At 70.6% G+C, this 23,111-nt stretch overlaps 1 protein-coding gene across 1 annotated transcript; it reads left to right on the top strand.

Moving 5' to 3' along the window:
* The first annotated feature begins 827 nt into the window (after nucleotides 1-827).
* NUDCD3 (NudC domain containing 3) lies at nucleotides 828-21,158 on the top strand. Its single transcript, XM_066983423.1, has 6 exons — nucleotides 828-1,076; nucleotides 2,068-2,354; nucleotides 10,367-10,499; nucleotides 14,320-14,463; nucleotides 20,056-20,244; nucleotides 20,479-21,158. Exons 1-6 carry the CDS (start codon nucleotides 888-890, stop codon nucleotides 20,587-20,589), a joined length of 1,053 nt encoding a protein of 350 aa, XP_066839524.1. The 5' UTR covers nucleotides 828-887; the 3' UTR covers nucleotides 20,590-21,158.
* Nucleotides 21,159-23,111: the final 1,953 nt, after the last annotated feature.

The following is a 23,111-nucleotide window of genomic DNA, read 5'->3' on the forward strand; positions in this document are numbered from 1 at the left end:
ACCCACCCCAGAAGTGCCCCAGTGCTCCCAGTTTGGCGAATGCCCACGCCAGCATCATCCCAGCGCTCCCAGTTTTGGGATTACCCCCCCCTCGCCCCTCCCCAGCACCCCCAATTTTGGGGATCCCCCAGGAGGACCCCAGTGCTCCCAGTTCCCCCCCCAGAGGATCCCAGTGCTCCCAGTTCCCAGTGCTCCCAGTTCCCCCCCCCCCAGAGGAACCCAGTGCTCCCTGTTCCCCTCCCCCAGGAGGATCCCAGTGCTCCCAGTTCCCAGTGCTCCCAGTTCCCCGCCCAGAGGATCCCAGTGCTCCCAGTTCCCCCCCCCCCAGGAGGATCCCAGTGCTCCCTGTTCCCCTCCCCCAGGAGGATCCCAGTGCTCCCAGTTCCCAGTGCTCCCAGTTCCCCCTCCCAGAGGATCCCAGTGCTCCCAGTTCCCGGTGCTCCCAGTTCCCCCCCCCCGAAGGATCCCAGTGCTCCCAGTTCCCCCCCCCAGAGGATCCCAGTGCTCCCAGTTCCCAGTGCTCCCAGTTCCCCCCCCCAGAGGATCCCAGTGTTCCCAGTTTGCCCACTCTTCCCCCAGCAGCGCCCCAGTGCTCCCAGTTTGGCCCCCAGAGCTGCACCCCCTGCACCCCAAAGCTCTCCCCACCCCCGCGCCCAGCCCCGAGGACACCGGGGGGGGGGGGGGGGGGGGGACGGACACCGGGGGGGGAACCGGGCGGGGACACCCCCGGTGGGTCCAGGCGCCCCCCGGAACGCCGCAGCGCGGGTCTCGGTTTCCGGCGGGACCCCTTTCGGCGGGCGCGCTGCGGACCGGAAGCGGGGTGCAGGGGGACCGGAAGCGCGCGCGGGCGGGCGGGCGGTTGCCGTGGCAGCGGTGTCGGGGCCGCCATGGAGGCGCTGACGGAGCTGTACGACCAGGCGCTGCTCGGCATCCTGCAGCACGTCGGCGGCGTCGACGAGTTCCTGCGCGTCCTCTTCGGCTTCCTCTACCGAAAAACCGACTTCTACCGCCTCCTGCTGCGGCCCGGGGACCGCCTCGGCTTCCCGCCCGGCGCCGCCCAGGCCATGGCCCTGCAGGTACCGCCGGCGGCCGGGCCCGGGACGGGGGCGGCGGGGGCGGGGACGGGGACCCCCGGGCGGGTCCTGAGCCCCTCAGGAGGGTCCTGAGCCCCCTCGGACGGGTCCTGAGCCCCTCGGGAGGGTCCTGAGCCCCCTCGGCGGGTCTTTTGCCCCTCAGGAGGGTCCTGAGCCAATTCTGGACGGGTCCTGAGCCCCCTCGGCGGGTTCTGAGCCCCTCATGAGGGTCCTGAGCCCCCTCGGCGGGTCCTGAGCCCCTCGGGAGGGTCCTGAGCCCCCTCGGCGTGTCCTTTGCCCCTCAGGAGGGTCCTGAGCCAACCCCGGAGGGGTCCTGAGCCCCCTCAGGAGGGTTCTGAGCCCCCCCGGCGGGTCCTGAGCCCCCTCGGCATGTTCTTTGCCCCTGGACAGGTCCCGAGCCTCCCCGGCGGGTCCCGAGCCTCCCCGGCGGGTCCCGAGCCCCCCCGGATGGGTCCTGAGCCCCCCAGATGGGTTCTGAGCCCCCTCCCGGCGCCGCCCCGTGAGCACCGGGTGGCTGCAGCAGGGCCCCGGCCGTGCCCCAGGGCTGCGTGGGGCCGTGGTGCGCCGGGGAAGGGGCGAGAGCCCTGCGAGCGCAGCGGGGACGGGGCCCAGCGCTCGCCCTGCTGCGTCCCTGTCCCCGCTGCCGGCCCCGGGGGTGGGGGGGTGGGGCAACGAGCCGGGACCGGGGGGCTCAGAGCCCGAAGTTCGGGCCGGGAGCCCCGCTGGGCGCGGGGACGAGCGTGGAGGTGGCGGTGTGTGCGTGGGGCTGGCCGCAGGTGGTCCTGCGCCGCCCCGGCCCCGCCACCCAGCCCTCCCGGTGCCGTCCCGGCGGCTCCTCCTGCCCCGCAGGGACTTCGTCCCCCCGCGGGCTGGGCGGCACGGCTTCTCGCTGCCCGAGCCGCCGGGGGCCGGTCCCCGAGGGCACGGTGGCGGCCAGGAGCTCGACGCCCGGCTCCCTTTGCCCCCCTTCCAGGCTTTCCAAGTCTTTGAGCGGATGGCCCGGCAGGATGACGAGAGGAGGCACCGAGAGCTGGAGGCGAAGCTGCGGAAAAAAGAAGAGGAGGAGGAGGCCGCCGAGAGGGTGCGAGTGGCCCCGGCTGCCCAGGAGGTCGAGGTGGAGACCACGGTGGAGCCCCCCGGCCCCGCGGGGGAGGCGGTGGGGCCGCAGGATTCGGCCGCCCCGGCAGCGCCCAGCCCAGCGCCGGCGGAGCCCCCGGGGGCCGCTGCCCCCGCGCAGCCCCAGCCCGCAGAGCTGCCCACGTAAGGGTCCCCGTTACGCTGCCCCCTTCGCGGTGGGGGGGTTGGGGGGGGCACCGAGGGCCCTCTGGGGGCGTCCTCGCGGCCCTCTGGGGGCGAGGGTTTCCCTTGTGGGCTTCGGGGGGGGAGGATGGGAGATTCCCCGGGTAGGGGGGGATGCATTTTGGGGCCGGGAGCTCCAGGCGCCGTTCCCGTTCCTCACGGGGACTCGGCGTCGGGCTCCCACGCGCCCTCCCCCCCCGCACCCAGGCCCCCTCAGCTCAGGGGGCATCAAACTCCGTGGGGGGGCTTTGTGCACGGCCGCCCGCTTCCCCCGGCCTTGCCGCCTCCGAGCAGCCTCCGTAGCTCTTTGTTTTTGCCAAACGTCCTCGTCTCAAAGCCCCCCTGGGCTGCGTGAGCGCCGGGAGGGGGCCCGCGGGGGCCCGCTCTGCCCCTTCCTCGCGTCCCCCTCAGCGCGGAGCCCCCAGCGCCTGGCTGTGCCGCGTCGCCCCCGGCCTGCGGCGGGATTTCCGTCCCCGCCGGGCCGTGCTGCAGGGGCACCGGCCGAATCCCGCGCCGACCCCTCCCCGAGAGCCCCTGGCGGCGGCGGGGCCGGGCGGGGAAGGGTGCTGAGCGGCTCGGTGGCGTGGGGAGGAGGGGAGGGGGCTCGCGCTTGGCTCAGCCGGGCTGACGCGGGACGAAAGCGAGCCTGGACCCCAAATCGAACCCCAAACCGACCCCCCCCCGGCAGCCGCGCTCCGCTGCCCGGCGAGGGGACGCTCGTCCCTGGGGCCGTCGGGGCGACGCCTCTCGGCGGCACGGGGTTAACGGGGCAAAAGCAGCCCCGAGGGGGCCGCGCAGCTCGTGGGCCTTGCCCCTCGCAGCCCCGTCCTGTGCGTTTCAGCCCCGATTCGTCCCGGAGGGGAGCGGGAGAGGGAAGGGCGGGGGCGATGGAGGGGCTCGAGCCCCCCGTGAGCGTTCCCGCGAGGTTTTAACGTCGGCCCCTCGCCGTCAGGGCTGCGGGACGGGAGCTGCGGGGGTGAGGGGTGGAGCAGGGGCAGGATGGGGCCGCTAAGCTGCCCCCGCGGTGCTGAGCTGCCCCTGCAGTGCGGAGCTGCCCCCGCGGAGCCGCCCCCGAGCTGCCCCTCGCCCCCCGAGCACCAGCAGGGCGAGAAGCAGACGCGGCTGCCCCCGCAGCTCCCCGTCCTCGCCGCGTCCCCGCTGCCGCCCCCAGCACGCCGCTTTGGGGACCCCCCCCCGAATATTTGCAGCCCCCCCCCCCTGCTGCTTCCACGGCTCGCGTGGGGCAAGGGGAAGGCGGCGGGGCCCCGAGTGGGGGCAGAGCGGGCCCGTGCCGCGGCTGTAGTTGGTTCCTGCTCCTCTGGGGGGCACCGGAGCCCCCCGAAAGGCGGCGGGGAGCGGGAGCAGGACTGGCGGGGCGCCCCGCAGGCTGCCAGCACCTCACCCGGCCGCGCCGTCCCCCCGCGGAGCAGCCTGGGGACGAGGGGCGCGTGGCTAACGCGCGGCCCCGGCAGCAGGAAGGCAGAGCGCAGGGAGCAGCACGAATGTTTTCCACCTCCCTCCCTTCCTTTCCCCCCCCCGGTGAAGCAAATCAAAGGGAGGGGCAGGGCCCGGCCCAGGTCCGCAGAGCCCCGCGGAGCGCCTCGGGATCGCGGCGCCCGTGGGGGGAGAGCGGAACCCGGCCTGTTCTGCACCGAAAAAAAAACCAAACACCCGCTCCCCACGAGGATCGGGGTGTTTTTGGGGCCACCCCGGTGCTCGCGGCCCCGCGCTGGGGCTGTTTTATGGGGCTGGTGGTGCTGCCGTGAGCCATCGCTGCGCCTGGCGCCCCGGGGGCTCAGCACCCTGTGCCTAACGCCCCCTTCTCGCCGTGAGCCGTGCTCGGGGCCCGCTCTCCTCCCCTTGTGCCGTCGCCTGGTGGCGGTGGCAGTGCCGGGTGGGACCCGGGGAAGGCCCCGGCGCGGAGCAGGGAGGTTCGTTCTCGGGGAAGCCCCCCCCAGAGGAAGGGTTTCGGGGTGGGAAGGTGCCGAAGGGTCCCCAGCCCGCGTCCCTGGCCTCCTCCCGCGAGCCTGTTCCAGGAGCGGAGGCCGGGAGGGAGCGGGGCCGCCCCCCCAGCGGCACGCAGCGTGGCGGGTGCCCGGACTGCTTTCCCCCCGAGCCCCCCGCGGGTTTTCCTGCTCGGCTCAAGCCCCCGCTGTGCTCCCGGCCTGACCCAGGAAGCCGGAGCCCACCTCGCCCCGCGCCGAGGGGCCGGCCTGCCCTGCGTCCCGCTCCCGTTGCGCCTGGGGGTGCCGGGGGAATCCCCCCCCCCCCACATACGGCAGAGCCCCGGCGCGAGCCGAGGCCGGGTGGGCGCCCATTAGAGTGGCCTGACCCCGCTCCGCCTGGCCCCGCAGCCTGGCCCCATGTGTCCCCAGGCACACGAGGAGGAGGAGGAGGAGGAGGAGGAGGGCAGCGCCTGGTGACGCTTCCCCGGCGCTCTCCCCCTGCCTCCGGCAAATCGCGGGGCAGCGGCTGTCCGAGCCGGAGCGGGCGCCTGGCGTTTGTTTTCTCTCGGAGGATTCCTTTTTTTCTCCTCGATTCCCCTCACACCTCGCCGCTGATCCCCTCGTTGCACAGGGAGCGGTTCCCCCTTCCCTTCTGCGCGCTGCCCGGGGTCTTTTAGTCCTGCTCAGTTCGTCCTTCGCCCCTTTTGTCTCCCACTCCAGCAGCCCTGTCCTTCTCCCGGCCTTTGCCCACTGCTGCCCGTCGGGGTTTTCCCCTTCCCACCCCGTTTCTCCACCTCCGGGCTGCCCCGGCAGCTCGCCAGGGCCGGGAAATCGCCTTGCAGCCGCGCACCCCAAGCGGCACCGAGCCTTCTGCATCGGCAGCAGCCCAGCTCCACGGCAAAGCGTCTTTCTGGGGGGGGCTGCAACGCTTCAGCTGGAGGCGGAATTCCCCCAGCCCCAACGCCTGGCGTGGCCCCCGGCTGCAGCGAGCCCCCTTCCAGCCCAATTTGCCTTCACGGGGGGCGCGAGTCCTCGGGCCGGGGCGCTGAGACCGGCAGCCGAGCGTCAGCTCCCCTGTCACGCACCCCGTCGCTCAGGGCTCCGGTTGCCCTGCCAAGGTAGCGAGCTCCAAAATTAGGTCCCCGCACCAAAAATAACTAAATTAAAACCTATAAATTTATTTTTATTTTTTTTTTCCCCTCTTAACAAGCAGAAAATCCCAGGGCTGGAGGCCGGGGGGACAGCGTGTGCCTGATTCTCAGTTAGAAAAGGAAAAAAAAAAAAGCCGCCTGCTTGTTTTAACGCTGCGGCGGTTGCCCGCGGGGGAAGGAGGGCGGCGTGGAAAACTACCGGGAGCGGTGCGTGGGTCCCTGCCCCACGCTGCCCGGCCCCGGCCCCTCCCCGGGGAGCCGGAGCCGAACCCAGGGCGGTTTGGCCTCGCGCCGGCCCCTCGGGGAGCTCCGCGGCCCCAGGCTGTGCGAGCGGCAGGCGGACAGCGGCGGTCCCGGGGGACTTTGCCCGCCGGTGGCGCGTCCCGCCGTCCTTGACCTACATTTCCCAGCAGCAGGGAGATCCGGGCCCTCCGGTGACGGCTCCGCGGCCCTCCCGCCGTTCAAAGTCGCCTGGTGGCAGCGAGTTGGCTCTCCTGAGCGGCTCCTGCAACACCCGGGAGATCAGCAGCGAAGGCCGAAAGCTCCCCCGAAAGGGCTCAAAGCTCTGGCGGGGCCGGCAGGAGCGGGGCGGCACGTCCCGGGGCGGGGGGGACCCTGCTGCGGGCAGGGCCGGACCCGCCGGGCTGCGGGGCCGGGCGGTGAAGGCGTCTCGGTGCTCCCTGGGGTCCTCGGTGGAGCCTGCGCCGCACGGGGCGGCGTTTTGGGGCCGAGGGGACGGCGTCGGCTGCCTCCCGTGGCACGGCACGGGGATAAAGGGCGCCCTCCAGGAGCAGCTGGGGGGGCTCTCCCCCACCGGCCCCCCCCCACCTCAATAGGACGAAGCCAGGAAAAGCCCCGGGGCCGCCCCGGGTCCCTGCCCTGCTCCCGGGGCCGCAGCGCGGCGGTAGCCGGCTGGGTCCCGGCACTTGTTTACTGCGGGTGTGCGCTGCGCCGTGAGGGGGGGCGAGGGGGGGTTGGTATTCAGCTCGCCGAGCGCTTTGCCTAACGGGGTGAGGTGCGCAGGGAGCCGGGAGCCTTCCGGGGGCACGAGCCCGCGGCGAGCCCTCCTCGCGCCGCGGCGCTCCGCCGGCAAAACCGAGGGCGGCTGAATGCGAGGTGCCCGGCGAGCCGGTGCCGGGAGGCGTTAAAGCCGCGGGAGGGGGGAGGCTCCTCTCGGCTCGCTGGCACAGGCAGCAGCAGGAGCGCGGGCCCCGTGTTTTCCACGCGCGTGATCCCTGCGGCGGCCGCGCCCGGCGCCGCACTCCTCACCCTGGACTCGCCGCCGGGAGCGGCCTCGGCGCGGCATGCGGGGTCGTTACGCCCCCAGCCCGGTGCCTGGTGCTGCGGGAAATGCCCCCCTTGGGTCGGGCATGCGGGCGCCGTGTGCCTGGGCTTCTCTGTTCCTCGCTCGCTTGGCACTTCGTTACCGCTTGATGAGATCTTTCCATTCTTGGCAACCTCTCGGGCCCGAGCAGGGTTTCGCGTGCCGCGCGGGGCCGCTGGCGGAGGGCCGGGCGTGGGGCCGGGCTGCTCGGTCCCTGCCCTTCGCTGCAGGGCGGCCCTGTACGGCGCTGCCCTCCGCTTCCCCTGCTCTGACGGGGGGAAGGTGGTGGGGGCAGGAGAGGCTTTTTGGGGTCAGGATGTGCTTGCGAGACCCGGTGAGGGGTGCTGGGGACGGCAGGGGTGCTGCCGATGCCTCCTTCGGCCTCCGTTTCGGTTACTGGGCCTCTGCAGCGCCCGCCCGGCCTCCCCGCACCGCCCTCCCCGGCCGTGCCCCGTGGTGCCTCTGCAGGATGGATGCTGCAAGTGCTCACAGCGCCTGGGTCTGAAAAAAATGGGATTTGAAGGAGAAAAACGAGTCCCCGGGGATGAGGCCCGAGCCGACTCCCTCCCGTGGCATGCCCGGCCTCGGCACCCCCTCGGGAACGGCCGCGCGGCCGGATCGAGCGCCCAGCGCCTGCGTCCTGGCCTGGAAACTCCTCGAAGAGGAGCTCTGCGAGCTGCCCTACTTCTCCCCGCTCACAGCGTCAAAGCAAAGCCTTCGGCGCTCGGTCCCTGCCCCTGGCCGCGCGCCGCGCTGCTGGTGCAGAGCTGCTGCCGGAGCTGCTCCCTGAGGCGGGCGGCGGGTTCGGGCGGGCGTCCCCACGCTCGCTCTGCGGCCGCTGCGGCGTCCGCACGGCTCCGATCGCCTCCGATCGCCGCCCCGCGGTGCCGGAACGAGGAGGGGCGCAGAAACGCGCACGGGGCGAGCGGGGAACTCGTCCCGAGGCCGGCAGCGCTGCCGCCTGCCCGGGCCCCCCCGCTCCCTTCTGCCGGGCCCCGGCCCCGCGCCGCCGGGCTCTGACGCGGTGACGGCACCGCCGGGCGCTGCGGCTCGGCACGGTGCGAAACAGATTGGCTGCTTCTCGACGGCGCATTGTTAAAGGTTTCACCTCCCCCAAAATGACACATGGCGGGCAAAAATAGAACAAGACAGAACACACAGACCCACCCACGCCATCCCCACCACCCGGCAGCCAAGTGCACGCGGTGCCAAAGCCCGGCTTTGCAGAGCTGCCGCTTTTTCACCCTCCCTCTCCTCAGCCCCGCTGCCACCTGCCGCCGGCCCGAGCGACCGCCGCAGCGGGCAGATGGCCGTCCGCTGCGCTCCGCGTCTGGCCCCTCCGTTGGGCTCCTTCCCGTTCTCCTCAAGGATTCAGCCCTCGCCCGGCGGGTCCGAGGACGGAGCTGCCTCGTGGAGGAGCTGCGGCCCGAGGCTGACGAGGGGGGCTGCTCCCAGCCGGGGATCCAGAGCCGATTCCTCGAGCGCCACCGGCACGGAGGGCAGCGTGTGCTAAAAGCGCGCTCGGACCAGGCGAGGATCCGGGCAGAAAGTCTCCAGACAAGGTGCCGCGGCTCCAGGAGGCGGCGCGGGGACGTCAGCCTCCTGCCGGAGACCTCTGGCTGCGCCGAGGCCCGTGTCTGCCACCCGGATCCGCGGTGCCGCGGGGGAATTCGCCGCTTGGCCTGCTGCTCCGTGGAGGGCGCGAGGGACGGCGCCGACAGGCAGGGGGCTGGGAGGAAAACTGCCGCCGCCAGCAGCTCCGCGGCAAGGCTGGGACGAGAGAATCGCGGTGGAGACGTGGCAGAGCGCGCCCTGCCTCAGTTTCCCCGCAGAAGGAACCCAAATGACACCGACTGCTCCTGGGGCAGCTGCGAAACCCCTCGTGCCTGCGCGCTGCGGCGCCGGCGTGCTCGGCGAGGTCCCTGGAAGGCTAAAACCTCCCGAAGCGCCTTGTCCTGCGTCTGCCCAGCCCCAGCACCTTCCTCCCGAGGAGGAGGAGGCGCTCAGGCCCTGCCGTTTGCAGCCGGCGCATTACCACGCCTGCTTTTGCGCGGATGAGGTTTCTCCCCGCTCTGGCCTCACCGGCTGGAGGCGACTCCGCGCCGCGCCTCCTCCCCGGCGCCTTGCCGGCGGGTTTCGGAGGACACCGAGCTCTGCCTCGTGCCGCGGTGTCACGTCCCAGCGCGCCCTGCGGGGCTGGACGCGGGGCTTTGCTGGCCACCAGGACGTGGGAGTCAGGCGAACCGGCGGCACCGTGGGCCACGGCAGGCGGGCGGTGCCGCGGGACGCCGAAAATCCCGCGTGCGTGGCCGCCCGCGGAGGTCACACCGGTGCAGGGGCGGGCTGATTTTACAGAAACGCTGCAGGAAGGGGAAAAGCAGCCGGTTTTCGGCCCCGGAGGGGGTTTCTGGTTCACCACGCGGCCGCTTGGACGCCTGCTCCAGCCCCAAGGACGCGGGGCAGAGGCGGGAGCAGCGCGGCCGGGCCGCGTCCACGCGTGGAGCCCACAGCACGGGGACAGCCCCCGGGGCCGCCCAACCCTGCCCTGGGGACACGCCACCTGCGGGTGACACCAACGGGGCACGGCTCCGGTTCTCCCCAGCCCCGGTGCCCGGCCGGGAGCCCGGCGGCTGCTCGGGGCCCGCAGCCCGTTCGCCTCCTCCGGTCCGGGGGCGGCTTGGAAGCCGCCAGCTGGAGCCAACCAGCGCGAGCGCCGGGTTTCGGCGCTGCCATGCCAACCCCGTTTCCATGGCAATTGGCACCCAATGGGCGAACGCCAAGCGAGGCCAAAATTCCCCAGAAAAAGGGCCGCCGTGCCCCCCGAAACCGCCCGCCCGGTGCCGCCACGGGCCGGGAGCCCACGGCTGCTCGGCGCAGAGCCACGGCGGGACGCGCGCGGCCGTCGCCGGCCACGAAGGAGGAAAAAAATCACCCCCGTGTGCACGCAGACCCCTCCACAAACCCCTCTGATCGTCTCCCGAGCCTAATTTAATTAAGCCCCTTGGATTTTACGTAATCCTGAGGGAGCGGCTTGGGGACTGGCCTCCCCCCCCCCAGGGGCCGCTCATCCCCTGCGCCCTTACGGAAAGCGCCGTGGCCCCGGGCCGAGTGCTCGGTGCGGACCGAAGCACCCCAAAACGGTTCAGCCTTCTGGTAGGGCCGCGGCTGTCGTCAGGACGTGTTTGGGTTCGGTTCCCTGCTCTGCGGGAGGTTTTGGAGGAGTAGGTCCGCAGGCTGCCGGAGTCAAAGGAAACCTCCCCGCGGCATATCAGGGGTTGCTTATCAGTCTGATAACCCCCCCAGGCGCCTCCTCGGGTGTCTCTGGAGGAAGCACCCGTCTCCCCGCGAGCCCTTTTTGTGGTCCCATGCCCATCGTGGTGCGTGCCGTGTCCGTGTGGGGCCTCTGGGCAGCCTTCTCCCTGCCCCGTACACCCAGCGGCCGGGCTCACGGGGGCCCTGCCCTCCCTTCCTCCTCCCTGCTCCCCCGTTCCTGCCCTCCCCGCGCTCTGATCTGCCCCGCGCTCAGCGTGTTGCCTCTTTTCCCCTCCCCAGGAGACAGGAGCAGTTCCAGACGAACCCCGACAGCTACAACGGGGCCGTGCGAGAGAACTACGCCTGGTCCCAAGACTACAGCGACCTGGAGATCAAAGTGCCGGTGCCCAAGCACATCGTAAAGGGCAAACAGGTAAAACGGCTCTGAGGGTTTGTCCTCTAGCACCTCCCTCTCCCCCCGGGTGCCCAGCTGCCTCCGAAGCCATGCGTGGGGCGGGGAAGGCTCCTGGGCCCCCTGCCTGCCCCTCAAGCTGGGGAGCGGGACGGGGTCGTGCCTCGTTCCCGTTGCTCAGCGCCCCAGCGGGGCTCCTTGGCGCTGCCGGGTACTTTCTGTGCGTTTTCCTCCCGTTCCACCTCCTGCGAGCTCATGGCCAGGTTTCCGAGCCGTGCTTCCTGCTGCGGCCGCCTGCCACGCGCGCTCGGATGGGGCTCGCCCCCCCCCGCCCCCGCCCCGAGCGCCCAAGCTGCCGGCGCCGCGCGAGGAGCCTGGGGACGGGCGCCGCTTCCCCGGGAGCTTTTCAGGCTCGGAGCATGGCGTGCCTTTGGTCGGCGGTGGCACGGCTCCTCTGGCTCGGGAGCGGGATCAGGCTCTGGGTTTGAACTCCGGGGCCTTTCCCAGCGCCCCCCTGCCCGCGGCAGAGTCGGTATTTTTCCACGTCGGAAGCCCGCGCTCCCCCACCTCCCGTTCTCCTCTGCTTCCAGGGCAGCTGCAACAAGCGCGCTTGGGTTTTGTTCGCCGGCTCCAGCCTACACAGCTCCTCGCCGTGCCAACGCAGTGTCGTTGGCAGCAGTGGCCCGGACTGGAGGGGCGATGGAGCAAGCGGCTGTCACGGGGACGGCAGGGGCACCGCGAGACGCAGCGTTCCCAGGGGGTCTCTAAAACAAAGCCGGGCCGCTCCTTGGAAGGGTTCGGGGGTGCCCGGGCGGATGTTCCGTCCCCTCTGGATCGCGTTGCGATCGCGATGCCTCCCCCTGCCCAGGGAGGTGCCGGGGAGCTGTGCCCTTGCCAAAAAAGCAGCGTCATGCTTTGTCTACCCCATGCTCCGCCACCCAGGGATGCGGGGGCCTTGCAGGTGCTCCGAGGAGCTGGGACAGGACGTGTTTTTCTGCCCTGTCTCTCCTCTGCTCCCTTCAGGCGGCTCTGGCGTAGCCGTGTTTGCTGCCAGCAGCCCCAAACGCCCGCAGCTTCACATCCCTGCAGCCTCCTTGCCCCAAACCCGCCTCCCTCCGCACTGCCCGGGCCCGTGCGATGCCCTGGGGCGAGTTTGGTTCTGCTGAGCCTGGCCCAGGGCCTTGCCCGGCCCTCTCGGGCAATCGAGGGCTCCGATGTGAGGCTTTCCGTGTCCTGCCGAGGCGTCTCCTGCTCCCTGCCTCCCTGCCGGGGCTCCTCTTGGCGCCTCGCAGCCAGGTTTTCATTTCGCAGTGAGTCCTTGCATCTCTTCCAGCCGTGGGGGCTGCGGGCTGGGTCACGGGCCAGAGCTGGCTGCTTCAAAGCGATTTTGGAGCTGGATAGGCTTAGGGAACGGTATCGATGGCTCCTGCAAAACAGGAGCCTTCCCCTGCATTCACCACGCAGCTTCATCGTCTGCAAAAATTATCGGCTTCTTGGCTTCTGCCTGCCAAGGCGAGATTAAAAATCTCCCCCGTTCGGTCCCCGGGCTCGCAGCGTGCCCGGCTCTAATGCCGCTGAAAATCTTACTTATGACACTTTTTGGATTCAGGCTGTTGCTATGGCACATTTTCGCTCGGGCAAGCTGAAGGTTTCCTTGTATGGAGCTCCACAGAGTGTCCGTGGAGCAGGATCGGGGGAAGGGGTAGGTGGGAGCGCTTCCTTTACGCTCCGCGCCGCTCTGATCTACTTACAGGCGCAACAGGGGCCCGCGGAGCCGAGCGCTTCCCAGGCACTTAAATAGAGATAATGACAACAGCCTCTCTTTTCCGCCTGGCTCGGAGGAGATGAGCTAGATTCGCTCCTAGGTTTGTGTTTGCTTGTTTGATTTGCGTGGGCGGGCGTGGGCGTCGTAGCGCGCACAGAAATCACCGTGCCGCGAAGCCGCGGCGGAGAGCTGGGCCCCGCGCTCGCTCCCTCGAGGGGCGCGGGCGGCCTCGGAGCCGTGGGCTCCTGCGAGCCCCCCGGGGCTGGTTCCCTGGCGCGAGGGCTTCCAGCCCTGCTGCAGCTCCCGTCCCCGGCCGCCTCCGCAGCCCCCCGGTGCCTGGGCCGGCGTGCCCGGGGGGGGGCTCGCGGCAAGGAGCGGGCGGCGCCACGGCTTCGCGCTTCGACCGATGGCGCGGGCGAAGAGGCCGCACGGAGGCTTGGAGCTCTTCTTCCCTCTGGGTCTCTCCGCTCCCTTCTCCCCTGCCTTTGTCTCCCCCCCGCTGCCCTTTGGGTTACGGGGGGGCACGCCGGGCGGTGCAGCAAACGGCAATCCCTTCCCTAGCCCCGGCCTCCTCCCCAGTACCCGCAGCCCCGCTGGAAGCGTTGCAGCCGGTTTCCCCGCGCCGGGACGCTGCCTGTCCGGGCCTGCTGCCCGCTGCCAGAGCTGCCCCCCGGCCCCACAAGCCGCCCCGTGCGGCCGCCTCGGAAGGAAGCCTGCCTCGCCTTGAATCGTCCCCTTCCCCTCGGATCCCGCAGCCGTGGTGCTGCGTCTGCGCCTCGGGCACCGCCGCGGGGCTGGGGGCATCGGACCCCGTCCCCCTGAGCCCCTGAAGGTGGCGGGGCTGGGGCTGGGGCCTGCTTTCACCCGGCCTCCTCTGCTCCCGTCCAAACGGCGGTGGCTCCTCGGCCCCGGCCGGGCCGGGGGCTCTGTCGGGCGGCAGCGGGCACGCAGCCGTGGTGCCGGCCCCGAGCGGCGCGGCTCTGCCCGGCTCCTGCCTGTGTGGTGCTAGTGAGTCACTGGAAATCTCCTAGGTAATGGATAATGTAATAACGTTTCAAATGAGATCTGCAGAGCAGGAGGAAGATCTGGGGGAACTCTGGGAGAGAATGCAGGCAAATCTCACCGCAGTCTCCTCCTCTCGGGCGAGGGACCGGAGGGCTCCGGCTGCCCCTCTCCGGCCACGGCCTGCCCCAGCCCCGCTCGGGCTCGGCGCTGGCGCGGCTCTGTGCTGCTGGGAGGGGAAGGGAAGGGAAGGGAAGCAGCATATGGCCTGGCCTCTTTGGAGACCGAGGCAGCGCCGTGCCACCGGGCGAAGCCACAGTCTGCCTCTGTCCCCCCGGGGGGAGCCATGCCGCCTCCACGGCGGGTCGGAGCAGGGTTCCCCATATGGCTGCTGCGGGAGGGAGCTGGCCACGTTCCCGGGGACGGAGCTGCCTCGTCCCCGCGCCCCTCGCAGCCCTCCGGCACACGTCCCTCCGCACGCAGCCCTCCGGCACACACGTCAGGAGCTTGGTCCGAGCCCAGCGCTGGCTCTGCCACGGCCGTCGGCCGCGGGCTCAGCGGCCAAACGAAGCCAAGGAGCGCGCCTTTGGGCTGGGGCAGCGGAAGCCGGGGGAGCTGCGGTGTGGGGCTGAGCCTTCCCTGGTCAGAAAGCCCCGAACCTGCGGGTCCCGGTGTTGGCCACGCACACGCCGTGCTCCTAACAGCTCGGTCGCAGTGAGCAGGCACCCGGGCCCTGCGCGCTGTATGGAGGACGCCCGCATTGCTGGTTTTCTCTGGGGGGAAACTGAGGCACGGGGAAGTGGCTGCGGCAGAGCCAGCTGGCGTGAGTCCCTCCGGGGCTCTGTGAGCCGGGCCCTGCTGCCTGCCGCTCCCAGGAGAGGTTTCCTTTCTTCTCCGAGCTGCCGCTGTTTGCTCTGAAGTGACGGTGGGATTCCCACCCTGCCGCTCCACGCAGCCCTGATGGCTCTTCTCGCTCTCTCATCCCCGGCGAGTGCACTTGACCCGCACCCCGACCAGCACGGTGAGGAAGCGAGCGGGAGCCTTCCTGCTTATTTTCCCTCTCTGTGTTTCCAGGTGTCTGTGGATATCAGCAGCGGCGCGATTCGCGTAGCGGTGCTGGAGGGCAGCAGCCAGCGCGTCCTCATGGAAGGGAAGCTCACGCACAAGATCAACACGGAGAGTTCCCTCTGGAGCCTGGAGCCGGGGAAGTGCGTTTTGGTAAGGGCTGACTGCTCCCGCCGCCTCTCTAAACCTTGGCTTGCAGCTCCCCTGGGCTTGACCTGGAAATCCGGAGCAGCTGGAGGCTTGAGCCAGACCTGGACGTGTCCCACGCCGCCTTTCCCTGTGCAATGTCCAGCTCGCGCTGCCCTCGCCTGCGTGCCGGCCGAGGGGAAGCCCCTGTCACTCATTTCTGCCCTGCGCTGGGTTTCTCACGCACGCTGCCAGCCCTGCTGGGAGCCGTCGCTGCGGCCGCCGCTCCCTTTCCCTTCCCTGCCGCCCCAGCGCCGCGCGCCTTCCTCGTCGAGGTGGTTCGGGGGCTGGTGCTGCCCGGCAGCTCGTTGCTGCTGGGTTCCCAGCCTCGTTACGTGTTTCTGGCGTGCTCCAGCCATCCAGGGCTGGCTCTGCTCTCTGCTGGGCTGCGGACCCAGTTCCTTGCCCCAGCCGGAGCTGTCCTGGGCTGCCCGTCAGCCTGGGGCCCCGCGTGTCTTCCACATCAACCGGCTGCCAAATTCTTGAGAGTGCTGGGGCCGCCAGGAGTGGGGTCTTGGCACCTGGTGCCATCTTTTCCTTCTCCTTCCCAGCCAGAGACCTCCCCGGAAGCGTTTCAGGAGCTCTCAGGGGCTGGCACCAGCCCCAGGAGAGGTGCCGGGGCCAGGGTCCGGCAGCCGCAGCGGTTCCTGGCCCTGCACGGGGCCGCGAGGTTTCGAGGCAGCGCGCTCACCTCTCGCCCCGCGTCACGAGTGGGGCAGCTGGCGGGCGCCCGGAGCCAGGCCCCGCAGTGTGACGTCGGGTGGGAATTTTCCGCTGGATGCAGAAGAGCCGAGGGAGGTGCGCGGAAAAAATGCGCTGGCGCTGCCTGGCTGCTGGGCAAACCCCGGGACGGCTGCCCGGCTGCCAGAACCCCGAGGGCCCTGTCGGAGGGAAGAGCTCCGAACCCGTCAGGCCATCCAAAGGGTGTGCAACAGGAGGCGCTGGCATCCGTCGTGACCCTGTGTTTTTAAAATATCCGCAAGTTTCTTGAACGTCGGCCACTCTGGGAAGGCGCACAACGCGGGGAAGGAGCGACGCCGGCCAGGAGGAGCCGGCCCAAGGGCGGCTGCGCCGCGGGAGCCCCCGGAGCGCGTTCCCGGGACCAGCGAGGGAGGCGGTGTTTGGTAAAGAGCCGGCGCCGGAGGAGGACGGGAGCAGCGCGCGGGCGGAGCGAGACTCGGGGCCTCCCGGAGCGACTGCGGGCAGCGCGAGGAGCCGGCCCCTCGTCTCCAACCCGAGCTGGAGGCAAGAGCCTCAAATTAGCACGAGCGCAGCAGGGTTGTGAGGATCTCCAGCTGGCTGCCAACATATTGGCGGTGGGATGAAGTTTCTCTTGAAGAATTGTAAGGTAACTGGAGCAGAGTGAGTAATTCTCGCCCGGGAGCGTCGCCTCTTCCCGTGCGCAGAGTAGCCGAAGACTCCTCGCGGTTCATTCATGGGAGCCGCCCGGCCGCTTGGTAGCGAGCTGCCGAGATCCGCTGCTGGCAGGGGGCTGCGCGACAGCACCCGCAGCCGGTGCCGACGGGCGCCCTTCCTGCCCCCCCACGCACCTCCACGCGTGGCACAGCTCCTGGCCGGCGCCTTCATCCCGCGAGTGTCCTCATCGCCGCACCGCGAGGCGCCGGTGACGTCCCTGCGGGGATTCGGGGAGGGGACGCAGCCGGAACTCGCGAGGTGCCGGCGCTGGAGTCGCCAAGATGCCGCGGGGCGCCTCGGGGGCTCTGTCCGGAGAACAGCCCCGTGCTTGTGGTCCTGATCTGGTGCAGCCCCTGCGAGCTCGATCCCAGCGCTGAGGCTCGGTGGAGGTGAAACCTCTCCCGCCTGGTCCTGTCCCTCGTGGGGGGCCGTAATCGCCCTCCCCTCTCCCCCAGCTCTTCCCCCGAGCAGGTCGATTTGCCGTACAGCCCCCCCGGCGTTCCCCTCGATCCCTCCCGCTCTCAGGCCCCGAGTGCCTCCCCGCTGCGTGGCACCGGGCCTGCCCCCGCCGCCGGGGCACCGGCGCCTTCCTGGCCTCGTCCCTCGGCACGCTCACGGCTTGTGCGAGCGCCCGGCCGAGGGAGGAACCCAGCGGGCCTCGTTTCAAGGCCGCGTGCTCCGCCGGTCCCCGGGTGCTTGGTCCACGCCTGCTCCCGCCCAGGACCGTGTCCCCGGCCCGCGCCGGGCCCCGGCTCTCAGCCCCGTGCTCTCCCTCCCCTGTCACGCCCGCTCGCTTGTCAAAAGCGAGATGAAAATAGATCCGCATGAGCTGTTTTTAGCAGGCTCCGCTGGGTGTTGTGCACAACACGTTTTGGGATTATTTTCGTTGGTGGGGATTTTTTTCTCCCTCCGTTCCCTCTCTTTTTCTCCTCCTTTCCAACGTTTCTTGTCCGGGCTTGGGCTTTTGTCTCCGAGCCCTGCCTTGAACGACTCTTACAGCCTTCAGCTTGTCGGCTCCCGAGCCGCGAGGCCAAGGGCACAACGATCCGCGGCGCCCCCCGACCTCCGCGCGCCGCCGGGAGCGCCGCCCGCTGCCGTCCCAGTGCCCCCTCCACGGCCTCTGCCTCCTGCCGCCCACTGGGCAGGGCGCTGCTGCCGCCTCGGGAGGGAGGCAGGCAGTGACAGGTTGTTCTGCCGAGACCTACTTACGTCCCTTGGCAGCGTCTCTGACAAGGTGTTTAGGATCGGGGAGGAAACCTCGTGCTGCGGCGCAGCCCAGCTCCTGCAGCGAAGGGCTGCGTCCCTCCCGGCGGGGCTGGGGACGCAGGAGGAGGGGACACGAGGCTGTGCCCGTGCTGCTGCCACCGCTCAGCCTCTTGGTGTGCCGCCGAGCCGCCCGTCCCCGCCCGCGGCACGCTGCTCGCCCTGTGCTTCGCACGTCCCCTGCGTGGGGACAGCCTGGTCCCCTCGGGGTGGTCTCAGACACCTGCCCCAGGATCGTTGTCACCGCGGCACGAGGACGCCGCGGCTCAAGGACACCACGGCACAAAGACACCACGGCACGAGGACACCACGCCAGCTTCAGCCATGGTGTGCCCCCCATCGCCTCCTTCCCCACGGTGCCCGGTTGCACAGGGTGCTTCTGACCCCGCGGGCGCCTTTGGCATCTGCCAAAAAAAAAAAAGCAAAGCAGAGGCGCGAGGTGCTGCCTGACGGAGAGCCCGGCACAGCTGCGGGAACCCGATCCTGCCTGCGGCAAAAGGCCGCCAGCACCTCCAGGAGCCCCCAGGGCTGGGCAGAGCCGCTGGGCTGGGCAACTTGGAGCAGCAGCTGCAAGTCTGGGCCAGGCCTTTGCCTCGTCTCAGCGCGAGCGGCATAACCAGGTCGCCGTTTGTCCTTGTGAAGGAGCCCTGTTGGCGCCGTGCAGCCCCTCGGGGCTTTGCGTGCTGCCGTGTGCGGTGGGGCCGCGGCTCGCAGGCACCGCGCCGCCTGGGCTGAGCGTTACGGGGCCGGCCGCCGGCCGCCTGCTCTCCCCCGCTCGCCCTCCTCACACCCAAGCACTCGCTGAGGCTCCCTCCTGCGTCCCCGTCCCCGCAAGCTCTTGTAGCCCCCGTGCCCAGCCGAGGGAGTCAAGAGGCAGAAAAACACCCAAGAGCTCAACCCGAGCCCCGCAGATCCCACCCTGGAAGCCGAGCTGCCTGCAGCACGCGGTCCGGCACCGCTGAGACCCAAAAAAAAATCCCAAACCCGAGCTGGCAGAGCTCCGCCGAGCCCCGCGGGCAGCTCGGAGGCTCGCGTTTGAAAGTGGGACTCCAGCCTCGGAGCGAGTCCCACTTTCGGTTCTCCCCCTGGAACTGGGGGGGGGGAGAGCGAATTCCCCCGCGCGCGCAAGGTGGGCTGCAGAGGTTAATTAATTGTTGTTCGCAAAGCACTCGGTGCTGGAGCGATGCGCACCGCGGAAAAGCTGGCGAGGAAATGAATAATTCTGTCCTCCCAGCAGGGTGGGAAGCGGTATGCGGTAAATAAAGCGAGGGCCACGCATGGGGTGGGGAGGAGGAGAGGGTTCCTGGGTCGCCGTGCGCGGCCGCAGCTCCTCTGCCTCTCGCCGGAGGCTGCAGCCCCCCGGGGGCTTCCCTCCGCGTCCCACCCGGGCTCTTTATCCAGGCCTGGCTTCTCGTGGGGCGCTCGGCACCGGTGGAAGAAGGGGATGTGGTGGGGAAGGGAGAGGGGAAGGGTTTTCCTTCCCGCCTGGGTGGGCAGCGGGGCTGGGAGTTATCCCAGCCTGGTTATCCCCCATGGAAAGCGCGACTGTGCAGTCAGGAGGAGAAGGAGCTCGCCCGTCTAGCTGGAAAAACTGCACGCCTTCCTTCCCCAGGCTGGAATATTGTACCGGCTCCGCTCTCCCAGAAGGATTAAGCCCCAGCCACCCCCTCCTGCATTAATTGGTTCCTTTTCTTCGCACCAGGGAGAGCCGCCCGGCTCCGTGTCGCTAATGGCCGCCCGTGCTTCCCCTTCAGAGCTGCTGAGCTTCTGGGGAGGCTCGGCTAAATTGTATTGTCTGCCTTTATTGATGATTTTGCAGAGGCGCCGACGAACGCCATAAATCTTCCCTGCTGCTGGGATTATTGCGAAAATAATATGGGAAAAAGCAGCCCACCCCTCCCTCCGTGCGGAAAAAAATAAAAAGGAGCGAGTCGGGGCTCCCGGCTGGAGGCAGGACGCACCCCGCTCACGCCGGCGCTCGCCCCGGTGCTCGGCGGCACCCAGCGCTGCCGCCCGGCTCCGCGCTCGCCCGCCTGGGAGGCTCGTGGCTCGCTCCCCCGGCGGGGCAGGGGCCCGAATCCCGGGCTGGTGGCAGGGGGACGTCCCCTGCGGCGCGGGCCCCGCAGGCAGGAGGCAGGCGCTGGCGGCAAGCACGGGCGGCGCGGAGCGGCGGGTGACATTTCAGCCTCCTTCGCCGCCCACGCGCCCGCACGCGGAGCGAGCCTCGGGGGGGAGCCGGGGCGAGGGCGCTTTCTGGGTTAGCGCAACGCGAAGCCGCGGCGCCGCGAGGCCGATGGCAGGGCCGGGCTTTCTGAATCTTCCCCCACGGCACGTCCGCACGGGGCCCCGGGCGCTCGGCTCGCCCCCCCCCCCCCGGAGCAGCGCACCCTCGGCTGCTGGAGGATGCCGAACCCAAAACCGGGTTTTGAGGTCCCAGTAGCTTGAGATGGGGCAGCAAAGCGCCGTGCTGGGGAGGCACCGAATCCCCCAAGGAGGCACCAAATCCCCCAAGGAGGCACCGAACCCCCCAGGGAGGCACCAAACCCCCCAGGGAGGCACCAAACCCCCAATGGAGGCACCAAACCCCCCAGGGAGGAGGGCTCAGGCTGCGCCGCGGGAACACGGCTTGACCAAAGAGGCCATAAAAAGAGGCGGGGGGGGTCCCCCAAACCCCTTGGAGCGCCGTGGGCATCTCGCCCCGCTCTTCCAGCCGTGGGAAGGGGGCGGCGGGAGGGAATCCCACCTCAGCCGCGCTCCGGAGCTCCGGTGGCACCGCTCGCAGATGGGCCTGGAGGGGGGGACCCGTCCCCAGGGCAGGTGGGGGGGGGCGCTCTGTGCCCCGCTGCCCTCTGAGCCTCCCGTGGTCACCACTGTCCCCAGATCAACCTGAACAAAGGGGACGAGTACTGGTGGAACGCCATCCTGGAGGGCGAGGAGCAGATCGACATCGACAAGATCAACAAGGAGCGCTCCATGGCCACGGTGGACGAGGAGGAGCACGCCGTGCTCGACCGCCTCACCTTCGACTACCACCAGAAGCTGCAGGGCAAGCCGCAGAGCCACGAGCTGGTAGGTGCCCCCCGCCCCCAGCGGGGCCGCCTTCCGCTGCCCAGCACCGCCCCGGGCAGCGGGTGCTTGGCCCCACACCTCCCCTGCTTGCGTTGGCTGCAGCCGGCGACGCGGCCCCCATAGTTCCCCGGCCTCCCTGGGCATCACTGCCTGCGAGACGGGCCCCTGTTTTTGGCACAAAAACGGGGCTTTGGGGCCATCCCCAGCCTGACGGGCGCCGCCGGCTCTTTGCAGAAGGTGCACGAGATGCTGAAGAAGGGCTGGGACACCGAGGGCTCCCCCTTCCGCGGCCAGAAGTTCGACCCCTCCATGTTCAACATCTCCCCCGGCGCCGTGCAGTTTTGACCCCGGCGAAAAGCGGCCGAGCGACGAGGCGAAGAGAGAGGAGCAACCCACCCGAAACCCGCCGCGGGACTCGGGGCCTCGCGCCCGGCGCCCCCAAACCCCTCGCCAACGGCCGGGCCGCGCACCCGCATCCCTCGGCACCGGGGCGCCGGCACCGGCCGGGCTCGGCGTTTCCATGTGCGTGCGGAAAATGCAGCTTTACGCCCCGTCACCACGGCAACCCGAGCGGCTGGGACCCTTCTCCTCGCCTCGCCTCGCGCTGGCGACGGCTCTGTTGTTTTTCAGGAATAGACGGAGCTCGCTGGGTGACATAATTATTATTTTTGGTGGTTCAGGATCCTTCTGGGTTTTGCTTCTGGGGGTGCGGATCCCTCCCTACCCCGGCCCCGCGCCGCTTCGCCCCTCGCACGCAGAGGTGGCCGGGTTGGCCCCGGCGGAGCTTGTGGGGTCGGGGGCCCCGCGCCCCTCTTGCGCCCGCCCGGCTGCCCTGGGCCCCCCAGTGTTATGGGGTCGGGGGCCCTCGTCCCGCCCCCGCCTCCCCTTGGGCTGCAATAAACGCGTTTCTCTGAGCACGGGGCCTGCGAGTGGTTGGGGGACACTGCCACCCGTGGGGACACTGCCGCCCATGGGGACACTGCTGCCCATGGCGACACTGCCACCCACGGGGACACGGCCGCCTGCGGGGACACGGCCACCCACAGGGACATGGGCACCCGTGGGGACACCACTGCTGGTGGGGACACTGCCACCCACGGAGACACGGCCACTTGTGGGGACATGGCCACCCATGGGGACACGGCCACCCACGGGGACACTGCCACCCACAGAGACACAGCCACCCGTGGGGACGCGGCCACCCACAGGGACATGGGCACCCGTGGGGACACCATTGCTGGTGGGGACGCTGCCACCCACGGAGACATGGCCACCCACGGGGACACAGCCACCCATGGAGACACGGCCACCCATGGGGATGCTGCCACCCACAGGGACATCGGTGCCCATGGGGATACCATTGCTGGTGGGGACACTGCCACCCACGGGGACACTGCCACCCATGGAGACACGGCTACCCGTGGGGACACGGCCACCCACAGGGACATGGGTGCCCACGGGGATACCATTGCTGGTGGGGACGCTGCCACCCCCAGGGACATGGCCACCCATGGGGACATGGCCACCCACGGGGACACGGCCACCCATGGAGACACGGCCACCCACAGGGACGCTGCCACCCACGGGGTCACTGCCCCCCGTGGGGACACCCCTGCTGGTGGGCACGCCGCCCCCCGGGGGACACCCCGATGTCCCTCCCACCCCCACCGCAGGCCCAGGCCGCCCCCGCTGCGGTGTCCCCCGGTGCTCCGGCCACCGGGGTCCCGCGGGACCCGTCCCCCCCCCCAACCCCGGCAGCCCGTCCCCGTCCCCGTCCCCGCGGCGAGGCACAAATAGCAGCGGGCTGCGTGCGGCCCCCACGGCCGCCCACGGTCCCCATGGCAACGGCAGCGCCAGCCGCCAGCCGCCCACCCCTGCTCGCCCCGCGCCCGGGGGGCCCCGCGCCCACGGACCCCCCCCAGGGGTGGGGGGCTTTGGGCCGGGGGGGGGGGGCGTGGGTTTGGGGTGCGGGGTCCCGGCCCCGTGTGATTCTGCGGGGGTGGGTGGGGGTGGGGGAGATGGGTGCCCCCCCCCCCTCCATGTTATGGGGTGCCCCCCCTCCGGTGTTGGGCACGGGTGGGTTTTGGGGTGTCCCCCCCCTCAATTTGGGGGGTGAGGGGGGATTGTGGGGGGGTTGCTTGGGGTGAGTGGTGCTTACGGGGGGAGCACGGGGGGGGTTGGGGATCTTTGGGGGGGGATCCTTGGGGGGGGGTTGTGGGGGGATGGGGGGCTGGAGGGGGGTGGGGGGATTGGGGGGCTGGGGGGAGGGTATTGGGGGGGCTAGGGGGTGAGGGTATTGGGGGGCTATTGGGGGCTATTGGGGGCTGGGGGGGGTGGAAGGGGGGTGGCTGGGGGGTCTTGGGGGGAACTGGGGGGTGGGTGAGGGTATTGGGGGGACTCGGGGGGGACGGTATTGGGGGGGCTAGTGGGGGGCTGGATGGGGGGGGTGGATGGGGGTATTGGGGGCACTCGGGGGCTATTGGGGTGATGGATGGGGGGGTGGATGGGGGGCATTGGGGGGGATTGGGGGGTGGGTGGGGGGCATTGGGGGGATTGGGGGGGTGGGTGGGGGGATTGGGGGGGATGGGGGGGTGGGGGTGGTTGGAGGGGGGTGGACGGGGGTTGGATGGGGGTACTGGGGGTGGGGGCATGGGGGGGCTGGATGGGGGTGTTGGGGGGGCTGGGGGCTGGGTGGGGGGGCTGCGGTTGGGGGCATTGGGGGCTGGGTGGGGGCTGGGTGGGGGCTATTGGGGGTACCGGGGGCTGCACGGGGCTGGCGGGGGGGTCGGGCGGGGGGGGGGCTGCGCCTGGGGACCCCTCGGGGAGAGCCCCGCCGAGGCGGGGCCGCACCGTGGGGGGGGGGGGGC

This window comes from Anser cygnoides, chromosome 26 (assembly GCF_040182565.1).
Source record: "Anser cygnoides isolate HZ-2024a breed goose chromosome 26, Taihu_goose_T2T_genome, whole genome shotgun sequence".
NCBI lineage: Eukaryota > Metazoa > Chordata > Aves > Anseriformes > Anatidae > Anser > Anser cygnoides.

Excerpts from the sequence above, each read along its gene's own strand:
- NUDCD3 (XM_066983423.1), top strand. The coding sequence starts at position 888 with ATGGAGGCGCTGACGGAGCTGTACGACCAGGCGCTGCTCGGCATCCTG. Across the intron at positions 10,500-14,319 it reads ACATCGTAAAGGGCAAACAG|GTGTCTGTGGATATCAGCAG; the intron begins GTAAAACGGCTC and ends CTGTGTTTCCAG. Across the intron at positions 14,464-20,055 it reads AGCCGGGGAAGTGCGTTTTG|ATCAACCTGAACAAAGGGGA; the intron begins GTAAGGGCTGAC and ends CACTGTCCCCAG.